The 12,126-nt window shown below is 53.4% G+C and overlaps 1 protein-coding gene across 5 annotated transcripts in view; it reads right to left on the bottom strand.

Moving 5' to 3' along the window:
• ZNF385A (zinc finger protein 385A) overlaps positions 1–10,909 on the bottom strand; it is a 20,382-nt gene extending 9,473 nt beyond the window's left edge. For 2 of the 5 annotated variants that reach the window (XM_015559565.1, XM_015559568.1), the window contains exons 1-2: positions 10,810–10,873; positions 4,604–4,740 (exon numbers count right to left, since the gene is read on the bottom strand). In XM_015559565.1, coding sequence (XP_015415051.1) covers positions 4,604–4,740; positions 10,810–10,867 — 195 coding nt within the window. In that variant the 5' untranslated portion in view covers positions 10,868–10,873. Of the gene's footprint in view, positions 1–4,603; positions 4,741–5,778; positions 5,882–9,059; positions 9,114–10,809 lie in introns of those variants that run through there. The other 3 variants (XM_006756933.2, XM_015559567.1, XM_015559566.1) reach the window with 3 other exon arrangements.
• Between the last annotated feature and the right edge of the window lie 1,217 nt (positions 10,910–12,126).

Here is a 12,126-nt window from a genome sequence, read left to right as displayed (position 1 = left end):
GCGGGCCGAGGGCGGGGGTGGGAATCCGGAGTGTAAGAGGCAAGAAGAGGGGCTCGGGCGAAAAGAGGAGGGAGAGTCCCTGGGCTGACACTAATTCCAGGGAAGACCTAGTCGTGGTGTGAGGGGCCTCTCGGCCTGGCATGGGGCATTGACCAGGTGACCTTGGCTTTCCTCCACTGGGGACCCTTGCTGGGTCTAGTGTTCCCACCAATCCTATGGAGACCCTGTTTCTCTAGCTCGGACATTTCTTCTTTTTTTCATCCTGTCCTCCCTGACCCTCTCTCCCCTGCTGACAGGCTCTCTTCCGAGTTCCCAGACGATCCTTCCTTGTTCCCTCTGCACACGGCCCTGTGCCCCTTTACATGCCACTTTCTCTGCTAGGGATGGGAAACGAGCCCAGGTAGCCAGGCGTCAGGCCCTGCTCTCTCAGCGACCCTGGACAGCAGGAGCTGCGGGCACCCAGGGCAGAACCGACCTCAGGCTGGGACCTCGGTCCTTACCTCTTTCTACCTCCTTCCCTCGCCCGCCACCTGCTGGAGAACCAGGTTCCCTAAGACTTTATGTTTCATGCACTTGCTGCCCTCTGGCGGTCCAGTGGGGCAGCATTGGGTGATGGGGGTGGGGTTGGAGGGTGGCAGGAGAAAGCACCCCACTCCCCTGGACACCTCCTCATCCTCTCTGGACAGGTTCTAGGATTCCCTCTCTCACTTCTGGATCTCATCACCTCCCATTCCACCTAGGGCAGGGAGATTAGTGAAGCAGAGGACTGGATGGAGAGAGAGAGAGAGAGAGAGAGAGAGAGAGAGAGAGAGAGAGAGAACTGTCTTTGGGAGACATGAGGGATGTCCAAGGGCAGAGGGACACATAATACAGGGAGGAGTCTAAGGGATAGGAACTGTCCAATTAGGAGATGGATCTGGAGGTATTAGTCCAGGGAGGGAGAGACTCTGACATAAATAATAATAATTCCACTACCAGCACCATCTAATGTTGGTTGAGCCCTTGGAATGTCCCAGCCTCTGTACTGTGAACTCTTTGTATGGATTATCTAATTTAATCTTCACAACCACTATTCTAAGCCCGATTATTATCTTTATTTTATAGATGAGGGACCTGAGGTTAAATAATTTGCTCAAGGTCAAACTAGGAAGTGGCTGAACTGAGATTTGAATTTAAACCTGGGCAGCCTGACTGCAAAGCCATGTTCTTAACTGCTGCACAGAGCTGCCAAAGGCCTGTCCGCAGCTTCTCTGCAGTCCTCGTTCCCCTGCAGAAGCCGACACTATTGATGCAGCCCACCACACTCACTCTCTTGGCTTCTCCAACCCTACAGGAACCTGGTTCTCTCTCCATTCAACCCCCTTCAGTGGCTCCTCCATTTCTTTTGCTGTGGCCCCCTCCGATTCGCACTACCTATTTCTGCTTATTCCCCAAGGCTGAGGCCTTGGCCATACTATCGTTCTCTCTCTGATCCTCCCTTAAATAAAAATAATAGCAATAGCATTATAATCATAGCAGCTAATACTAATGGAATATTTACTTTGTGCTGGGCATTATGATTATATAATGTGATTCTCACAACCTTGTGAGCTGGTACTATTCCTATCTTATTTTGCAGCTGGTAAAACTGAGGTTCAGAGTGGTTAAGTAATTTGCCTAAGGCCACACAGCCAGTGCTTGTATAACATCAATTCAAATCCTGTCAGTCAGATACAAAATACCCTGCAGCACTCTCCAAGCTCTGCTCCTGGCTTTATATTGCTATTCCTCACTCCCCACTAGAGGAAATGGAACCATGCAACCTGGGAAGTCAGAAACTCTGGATTATTCATGGGCATCACTAAGTAGCTCTGTGATCGTGGACAAGTCATTTAACGTCTCTTGGTGATTATTTCCTTATCTATAAAATGGGAGAGCCCAGCTGGTGTGGTTCAGTGGTTGAATGTGTTGACCTATAAACCAGGAGGTCACGGTTCGATTCCCAGTCAGGGCACATGCCACGGTTGCAGGCTTGATCCCCAGTGGGGGATGTGCCTAACTAATAAAAAAATATATATATATATTAAAAAAATATGTTAAAAAAATAAAATGGGGGAAATGATGGGTGATCCAAGGTTAAGTAAAAATCAGGTATTTACGTGGGAGAAAGTATTCCCAGCACTTTCTGCTCTAATTACATACAACCGGTTGCGCTTTCTCAAGTGCTCTTTTCTAGACCTTGTTCATGCTATTTGCTTCTGTCTGAAATGTTCTCTAAGGCTCCTTTGAAAATCCTACTATGAATTCTTCAAAGTTCCAATAATGTCACCTGCTGCAAATTTTTCCTCTTCTCTCTTTTTCTCCTGCTTAGCTCACGTTGGTCCCATAGGGACCACCACAGCCAGCAAGTTTTTCTTGACACCCTCTTGGGCTCCCATGCAAGCTAAATGCCTCTGACACAGCTCTCCTCACACTATAGGGTAACTGTTAACTTGTTATCTTTCCTACTAAACTGCGAATTCCACAAGGGTGTGAACTGAGTCTTGTGTCCTTGACACCAGGCACAGTGCCTGGCACATAGTAGATGCTCAAAATAAATTTATTTTTTGTAGACTTGGATTGTTAGTGTCTGTTTCACAATATTTATTAACTCTTCCTCTGGTTTGCATTGCAGATTGCTACAGTCATGTCAATGTATCTCCCCTGAATGGCTCTTTCAAGATTGGGCCATCTCATTTCATTCTCATGTCTCCATCATATCTAGAACAGTACCTTGCTTATAGTAATTACTCAGTTTTCTCATCTGTAAAATGAGAATAAAATCACAGCTACTCCTTAGGGTTACTATCAAGATTGAGAAATGAAAAACATTTTGTAAACTTCAAAATGCAATACAAATGTTGGTTTGGATTCTTTGGGAGAAGTTCGGAGGAAGCAGCTGGTATTAAGAGAACTCTATTTGGAGTCGCAGGCTATGGGTTCAAATCATACCTTAGGGACATACTGTGTCAATTTAGATAAATTACTAAACCCTCTGAGCCTTAGTTTCTGTCTTTCATATGTCTAACAGGAATAATAATGTCTACTTTGTTGGGTTGTGGTGAAGATTAAATGAGAGCATGTATAGAAACATCTACCACAGTGCCTGGTGCATAGTTGATGCTCAATAGATATTTATAGCTGAATATGGTTTGACGGTGGTTATTTGAGTTGAATAAAGCTGACTTCCCCTAAACCTTTAGCTCTAGCCCAGTCTCCAGGCCTCAAATTCTAAATGTTCGAATTTTGGCTCCATGTCCTAAAGGGGATTCAGCAGCACCATGAGGGGTCAGCTTCCTCCTTCAACCCTCTGCCCCTGTCAAGGTGAGTTCTTCCTCCAAATCACAGCATCCCGAACCCTGGAGTCATCATTGACTCATCCTCTCTCTTCTCCCCAATCCCCAAATACCAGTTGGTCACCATGGTCTGTCAATATTTCCTTGGAAGTTCCTTGCCCATCTCCCTTCCGCTCTCCTCACACTGCCACTGTCATTAAACGCCCACTAGTCTGGTGCTCTGGGCTTCCCTGAGGCCCACATTGCTGGGACAGCCTCCTCATTGGCTGCCCTCCTCTAGCCTTGCTCCCTTCCATCCAGCTGTTCCACTCACCTTCCTAAACACTGTTCTTTATTGACTAATTTGAGAGAGAGAGAGAGAGAAGAAGAAGAAGAAGAAGAAGAAGAAGAAGAAGAAGAAGAGAGTGATTCGTTGTTTCACTTATTTATGCATTCATTGTTTCTTGTATGTGCCCTGACAGGGTTTCAAACCCACAATCTTGGTGTATCAGGATGGCTGGGGCCTTAATCATTGCTCTTGCCAAATCACTCTCCTGCTCAAGACTGGATAATGGCTATTTCATAGGGTATTAAATCTAGGCAACTTTGCCAGCCCTCCAAGACCTACCCCACTGACCATACCCACCCAACTGTGGACTCCAGAGAGCTGGAACTTACAAATAGGCACACTATGTCCCTGCTTATTTCCTCTTTCTGGATATTTCTGTCTTTATGGATAGCCTATCACCCCTCCCACCTCCTTGTAATCACTACCACCAATCCAAGTATTGATACTTCTCTAGATGATAGACTAGATGAGATGAGTTGTATAAAACACCCAGCACAATATCTAGCCCATAGCAAGACCTCAGCAAATATTAGCTATTGGTATAAATAATATACCATATAACCAACAATATTTGTAATAGACTAGAAGTAAGGGAGATGCGATCCTAATCCTCACCCAAGGATATTTTTTTCTATTGCTTTTTAGAGAGAGTGGAAGAGAGAGGGAAAGACGGAGAGAAACATTGATAAGAAAAACACATCAATTGGTTGCCTGGCCGGGGGAGGAGCCTGCAACCAAGGTATCTGCCCTTGACCAGAATTGAAACCGGAATCAAACCCGGGACCCTTTGGTCCACAGGCCAACACTCTATCCACTGAGCTAAACCAGCTAGGACAAGGGAGATGGGATTCTAAAAAGAGACAAGGAATTAGATACAAGGGGAAGAAGAGAAAAGAGCAAGGGTGGGTCCAGGGAGAGAGGAGGTCAAAGGAGGGTTGGGAGGCAGGCTGCTGCTACTCACAGTGCTGTAGTTGCCAAAGAGGCCCAGGGTGGGGGCCGGCTCCAGTGGGAAAGGCAGGATTTGCTTGAGGTCCAGCGGGGGCTGCATGATGGGGGGCTGCCGAAGCAGAGGGAGGGGCCCTGCCCGGCTCAGGCTCCCTGAAGGGCAGAGAAAACATTCTGTGAGGCAGGAAGATTGAAGCCTGTCAGTCCCACTCCCCAGCGGGGGCCCCCACATTCAGAAGTGCGACCCCCATGCACACACACTTCCCCTGCTTGCTGGCTCCAGAGCAATGGAGCGCGGTCCCTGTGGGTCTGGGGGAGGTGCAGGCCAGTCCTTCCCTTCTGGGTGGTTTCACTTCCCCTTTCTCTAGCCTCCCTCCTCCAAGACCATTCGGCATTAAACAGACCAGGAAGAGTACAGACCTCTGCAGACTGCCTGCGGGACCCGCAGGACGTGGGAACCCTGAGCCCCACTCCCTTCTTCTGGTTTTGCTTTTCCCCAAGGAATCCCAAAAGCCAGGTTTCACCTCAGGGAGAATAGTCCTGTGGGTGATTCATCCCACTGCCCAGAGGGGGAGACTGAGGCCTAGATTTGGAGGAGGCTACGGAATCTTTCAGGCTACCCCAAAAGTTACGATTTTGTCCCAGTCGAAATTCTTAATGAACCATCGACGCCTCTGGGGGTGGGTAATAGGTGCGCGGCATTGGCTCTGGGAGGTGGACTGCCTTCCTGTCTTCCCATGGCTCTGTCTAGCCTGGAGTGTTCAGCTCCCGCTCTGCAGGAGGAACTACAACCAGGCCTCTGGGAGGGGAATGCCTTGGACAAACCCAAATGGGAAATGAAAGTCCAGGCCAGCCACTCCACTGGCCCCCGCCCCCACTCAAACCTCCTTCTCCTCCCTCCAGAGCCACGGGAGGAGCCCGGCCAGGCTCCGAAGGGGTGGCCCAAAGGCCCTCAGGACCCTCTGGGCTCCCGCTGGCCCAGCTCCCTTCTTCCACCTCCCGGTCCACCAGTTGGGAAACTCTGGCTGCTCTTCAGTGCTTGAGCAAGCCCCCTGTCAGCAACAGGAGTTCCCAGCAACAAAGGCACACCCAGGAGGCTGCAAGCTTGGCCCTGTCCTCCCCTGACCTACGGGGCACAGGGTCCCTCAGATCCTTTCTTGCTCCCTCCATAGAGACGGCCCCTTTTCATACCTTCAGTTTCTGGTGCCCGCTGCCCCCAGGCAGTGGCCTGCCCCTGGCCCCCCAGGGGCCTGGGCCTGACAGCGTCCCCTTCACTTGGTTCTGCCCCCTGCCCTCTCCCTTGCCAGCACCCCCCCAGTCCAGTCAGCAGAATCAGCCAATCAGAGTCCTGCAAAAGTGGGGCAGAGGGGAGGGCGGGGGAGCAGGGATTAGGGGAATCAGGAGGAAGAGAGGGAGGGGGTGGGGAGGGCTCAGGCACAGCTGGGGGCAGGGAGCTGGTCCAGAAAGGGCTGGAGGGGTCTGTCTCTTCCACCCACAGCTAGGACTGGGTAGCCATGGTGCCCAAGGCAGAGGGGGGTCAAGACTGCGGGAAGCTTGGACTCCAGTGTCTAAAGGTTGCAGGAAAGGGCAGGATGCTTGGCTTTGGCCCTCGGACATCTAGGGGTCTGTATACCCCGAGTCCATTTCCTTTTTTTTGTACACCCTGTGTCCATTCCCTTGGAGTTGGGATGGGGTAGGAGGAGAGGAGGGAGGGAGAGAGGCAGACAGACACGAATGAGTAAGAGGGAATGGAAAAGACACAGAAGCAGGAATAAGTGACTGAGAAATGGAACACAGACACAGATAGAAAAGGACCGAGAACAACGGAGAGATGGAAGAGAGTGAAATAAGAGAGAAAAACAGGGACACCGCTGAAAAGCTGGATACAGAGCTAGAGACTAGGAGAGAGAGACCAAAGGGCAGAAAGCACAGCAAGACGGGGAAAGACAGACAGGGACAGACGGCCTGATGGGGTAATTCAACCATCTCCCCTTCTCATAGCTTCTCTTCTCTATACCCCACCCTCCTGCCTGGCACACAAGGCCAGGGCAGCCTTAACGAGCCCCGGGTGGCATCAGGAATGGTGAGAGAAACCTGAGCACTCCCAGAGTCCCAGCACCCAGCAGCCACCTTAGCAGCTGGCTTGGGGCTGGCACTTGCCCGCCCCAGAGCACCAGAGGCAGCAGCTCAGCTCCTTGACCCTCTCTCCGGTTGAGTATTATCACATTGAGTCTCCGAGGCAGTGACAGTTCTATGGAGGTAGTTGATCCCACTTTCCCCATTTTTCATAGGCGGAAACGGAGGATCAGAGAAGTTGAAAACTTGACTGATGTCACACAGCTTATCAGTATCAGAGCTGGGATTTAAATCAGGATCTGTCGCACTCTGTAAAGTCTTTCTCTGCTACATAACCCCAAAGGACTTCGGTCTGACTCTGAAGCAGAGATCTGAGCGCTGCCTGCCATCTTGTTCAAGGAGAGGAAGGGGAGAGCGAGTTCCAAGCACTTGCTGGGATTGGAAGAAAACAGGTTGCAGCCACTCAGTTTCCTACAGCCAGCAACTCATCTTTCCCACTGACAGGAGCCCCGGGGGTAGCCGGGGGGGGGAGAGAGGGAAGGGGAAGTGGGAGGAAGGGGTGAAATGAGGATGGAGTGAGGAAGGGACGCAAGGCTACAGGGGCAGATGGCAGCTGATAGGACGAATGGGCAGGAGCAGGGCTCTTGGTTTCAGGTGGTCCAAGACTCAGTTCCTCCCCCACCCCTTTCTGGGGAATAAGAACAGTAGCTACTTTTGGAAGGATAGAGTTGCCCCTATATGCCAGACACTGTACGTCCATAGTCTCTCTGTGATGGAGCCACTGCTCACCAGCTGGGTGACTAGCTAGTTTCTCGGACTCTCTTGGATTCATTTCTCATTTATCAAATGAGAACAACAGAACCTGCCTCATGGAGTTGTTGAGAGGATTGAACAAATTCTTGTACAGTACTGGCATGCCACCAGGGAGCTCAATACATAAATGTTTGCTAAATAAATGAACCCTTATTTTATAGATGATGACAAACAGCTCCGAGAAGGCGAGTTACTTGACTAAGTTCACACAACTAGTGAGGGATTTGAATCTGTGTGTCTGGCTTTCAAGCACTACACATGCCTGGGTAGACTAGGGATGGGAGTTGGGGAAAGGCAGGAATGAAGTAAGGACGGGGGAAGCAGGAAATGAGGGAGGAAATTTAGGTCTTCTGCTATTTGGCTAGGTGAGAGCTTCAGGCAGGTTTGGGGAAAGGGGTGGAGAGCAAATTGGTGGGTGTGTGTGTGTGTGTGTGCGCGCGCGCACACGTGTGTGTCACACACCTCAGGCAGGGCAGGGAAGAACTCGGGCCTGGCTGGGGCAGGCCACTCCGGAGCCTAGCTCATTAGAGTACATAATTACCTCCTGCGGATAGAGCCTCACCCATCTCTGTGGGGAACTGCCAAATGCTCTATTAAAGACAGTTCCCAATGATCTCTAGAGGGTGAACTCTCAGACCCTTGGATGGATGTCCATCTGTCCTTTTCTGTGCCCTACCTTGCCCCAGGCACTTGGATTTCCCCTCCAGCACCAGGCCACAGCTGACTCCTTCCATCCCACTGAGATCTCATCTTTTCCTTCCTCTGCTCCCCAGAAGTTCTGGCCTGGCCCGAGTCCCAGCGCCGTGGCTAGCTTAGACTGGGTCTGGGGCTTCAAGCCCTTGTGGTAAAGAATGGGAGTGTCCGCCGTGAGCTGGCTCAGGGAGTGGCTGCGTGGGAAGAGCAGCCAGGAAGGGGCTAGGGCTTGGTTAGTGCTGGTCTGGAGAATGGGCCAGGAGGAGATGCAGGTTAGTCAGAGGTATCTGCGTTACGGTTGCAGGTTGTGTTAGAACCCACGGTGGTGAAAAGCGGAGGAATTAGACTCTGGGGCCAAGGAGAAATTGGATTCCAGTCTGAATTAGGATTCTTTTTCTCTAATTCATCTCGTTTCCTCTTCAGGCCCTTTGGCCTCTTCTCCCTCCCCAGAAATGCCTAGTATTGGGGATTGAGAGGAGAGCCTTGGAACCCTGGGTCTTGCCTTCTTGAGCAAATCCCATGGAAGTGTTCCCTTCTGCCTCAATTTCCCCCATCTTGGCAAGAGGCAGGCTGAGGGCTGGAAAGGCTTTGAAGTCGAAGATGAAAGCAACAAGGGGATGGTTATGGACAATAAACTCAAAACATCAGCCCTAATAACCCCGGGGTAGATGTGGGTGGGGGCAGGGCCAAAGGGAGAAGGTAGCCAGGAAGGGAAGAGAGAAAAACAACCTGGGCCATCTTCCCAATCTGACAGGAAAGGGCCTCTTTCAATGGCCCCTCCTCTACCGCACGAGGGGCGCAGCTGGAGAGGGCAGTAAGAGGGACCTGGACCAGGGAACCTGAGCCCAGAACCACCGCCTTAAACCTGGGCCCAGCAGCCTGGGCCTTACCTGCTGCACACTGACTCCACAGATCTCAGCATGCAGAAGCTGAAAACCTTAGTGCGGGCCCTGAGCCCGACGCCTTCTCTCCTCGAAGAGGGCTAAGCTGCACGGGCCCAGGCCACCAGGCTTCCCGCCTCCCTCCTCCCCTGCCCCCCCGTGGGGTGGGCACAGGAGGGAGTTCATTAGTGCCCTCCAGGGAGATGTGGTGGGGTCCCCTTGGTGGCTCCAGGCATGCTCCCGGTGGTGGGCTCTTGTCCGGTTTGGGCAGGGCCCGGGAGCCCTCTTTAAAGAACTCTTGATCAGGGAGAGTATGGCTGACACCGGCCTGTTCTGGACAAACACGGTGCTGCCCCCGGGCCTCACACCCAGGGTGGGGCCGTTCCCAGGGTGGGGCCAGGGCACAGGGATTGCACAGGACGGAGGAATGTGGAGCCTGTGCTCTGGGGACCCGAGTCCAAGTTGTGGTGGTGGGGTCCCTCTAGGTCGTCGGACGGGCGGGACTCTCTCCTGCTGGGGACACCCTTGGGAAGGAGGCAGGCGACCAGCCCGCCCCGCCTTCTTCCCCTCATTCATTTAATAGCTGTGATGGAGGGCCAGGTGGAGACGGTCAGACAGTAAGGGGTGAGAGTGAGGAGATTCAGGAGGGGGAGAGAAAGAGATGGAGGAAGGTGCAAAGAAGGAAACAAAGACAGGTAGTGGGAAGTCAACAGGGGTCAAATGAACGAAGAAAAGCCGAAGAGCCAAGGACACGGACAGCAGGGCTGAGGCGGAGCCTGGGGCACCAGCCTGGAGCCAGGTGTCCCCAGGGCGGGCGGGGAGACCACAGGTGTCTGGGCCTGGATGGTAGGGCTCCCACCTAAGCAGGGCCCAGGACTGCCTTAGCCTGGGTGGAGGTCAGAGGGCAGAGGACAGAGCAGGCCAGCAGAGGGTTTGGAGGCAGGGGCCTGGAGCCCAGCACACAGCTAGCTCCTCTGCCCCTCTCCCCCCTCCCCTCGGGGTTCCCTCCGATGTAGGTCATGAGGATGGGGTGGCTGTGGCTGAGGGCTGTCAGAGCCCCGCGGGAGCTCCCCTCCCCCACCCGTACCCTTCCGTTGCCCCTTCCTCTCAGGGCCTCCCCGCCCCCCGCCCCCCCTGAGGCAGGTGGGGGTGGGGTAGGGGACGAGGGAAGAAGGGAGCCGGGAAGGAAGGGCCCAGGCAGCCAGCGCAGGAGAGAGGGGGCAGGTCCTGGCGTGTTGGGGCAGGATGGTTGCGGAGGCAGGATCTGAACCGCAGGGGCCCTGGGATGGACAGTTTCCCACCCCGTCTTCTCCCCAGCCCCCTAATCGCCACCCCCCACCACTCACACCTCGAAGCTACACCCACCATCTTCTCCCCTCGCCCGCCCCCTACTTCCTCCTTTTCCTCTAACCCTGGGCCCAGAAGGAGGTCGGATGGCCAGAGCTCAGGGTGGGGGAGCCGGTCAGAGCCTTCCCCTCAACTCCCCCAGCGGGGACCAGCCCCCTCCCCCAGCCTCCTGTAGACGGGCATATAATATTCATGAGCCTCATGAATACGCAATGTTTCATTGTGGGGAGGGGGTCTCACCTAGCTGTCTGCTCCTCTAGCATTCCCTAGATTACCGGGAGAAGCAGCAGCTTCAGGAAGAGGGGAAGAGGGGACCCCAGCTATGGAGCCCGAAGAAGGGGGAGGGGGAACCGGTCGCTGACGGGCGGCCGCAGTCACCGCGGTGCCGGGAGGTTGGGGGGGGGTGACCTACTGAGAGGGACCCAGGAGCCTGGAGCCTGGAGCTGCGGAGCCCACTCACCGAGGATCATGCTGGGGCCAGGGCTCCGTGAGGGGGCGTCCTGGCGGCTCCTCTCTCCCCCCCTTCTTTCTTTCCTATTGGCTGCCCCGGGGTCTCCTGGATTTGCGGTGTCACTGCAGCCAGGGCTGGGGAGCAGACATCTGGAAGCCGGGGTGAGGTGATGGAGGAAGCTGGAACCGAGATGCCCGAGTTCTTGGGAAGGGCTGAGTCTGAGGGCGGGAAGTCTGGTCGTGGGGCTGACATGGGGTGGAGGATGGCTAAGTGTGGGGGTGGGGGTGGGGCACAGAGAATGTTGGGGTCCTACTTGTTTCTCTCACTTCAGAGCAGGGTGCCTGGGGGCTGGGTCTCAGGTGAACCGTGGGGTTGAAGATGGTTGCCAAGCTGATCTGTGACTGGAATCCAAATGCCTCGGTCCTTAGGGAAGGTTCCAGTGAACGGACTGTAATCAATGGATCCAAAAAGGTGGAAATAGAAGCTGGCAACTGAGATCATTGGGGAACCAGAAGGTCCAGAACTGAGGCTTAACCTTGTAGGGATGACATGGGATGGGGTGGGGGTAGGAGTATCTATCCGGGGCCTGAACTCAGGGCCCTCCCCACTGAGGTGAACTGGGTTGAAGAGGACTGGTGGGCGGTGTTTGGTGAGGTGGAGGGGAGGATGGAGGATAGGACAGAATGTACGGGCTGGGGACAATGTCCGCAGAGGCAGGGTGGAGTACGGGACACTGGGTGTACCCTAAAGACCAACAAAGGGACCTGGCTGAAGGCAGACAACTGGGACGCCATCATAAGCCTGGAGTCTGTGAGTCTGTGAGGTGTCTGGGGAAGATGCAGCTGTGCAGCCTGGACCTGTCTGTACCTGCCCCAAGTAGGAGGGTGGCGGGAGGCCTCCCACAATGCCAAGCAGCCAGCATCAGGCCAACCCCAGGCGGAGGGAAAGGAGGTGTGACTGGGAATCAGAACACGTAAGATTCAGGGAGGGTGGCAGCAGGAAGGCATAGGTCGGTGGAAAGGTGGTGGGACTGGAATCTTAGAAGACTCTGGCGAGGGAAGGAGAATGGGGACCAGCATTCCTGGGTTCTGCAGGGAAGCTGGGACTAGCTGGCTAATTAAAGTACAGGAAGTTCAAGTTCCCGTTTCTGAGCCTTACCTATCTTAACTTTGGTCTGGAAACCAAGATTTTTTTTTCCAAAATGTTAGGAATTGGTTCAAGAAACAATACAGAAGTTTCTTTTTTAAACTTCTTTCATCCCATTTTAGAAAAGTAGAA

This window comes from Myotis davidii, unplaced genomic scaffold, assembly GCF_000327345.1.
Source record: "Myotis davidii unplaced genomic scaffold, ASM32734v1 scaffold233, whole genome shotgun sequence".
NCBI lineage: Eukaryota > Metazoa > Chordata > Mammalia > Chiroptera > Vespertilionidae > Myotis > Myotis davidii.
The sequence above is the reverse complement of the archived record's forward strand: the minus strand, read 5'-3'. Positions and strand labels throughout refer to the sequence as shown.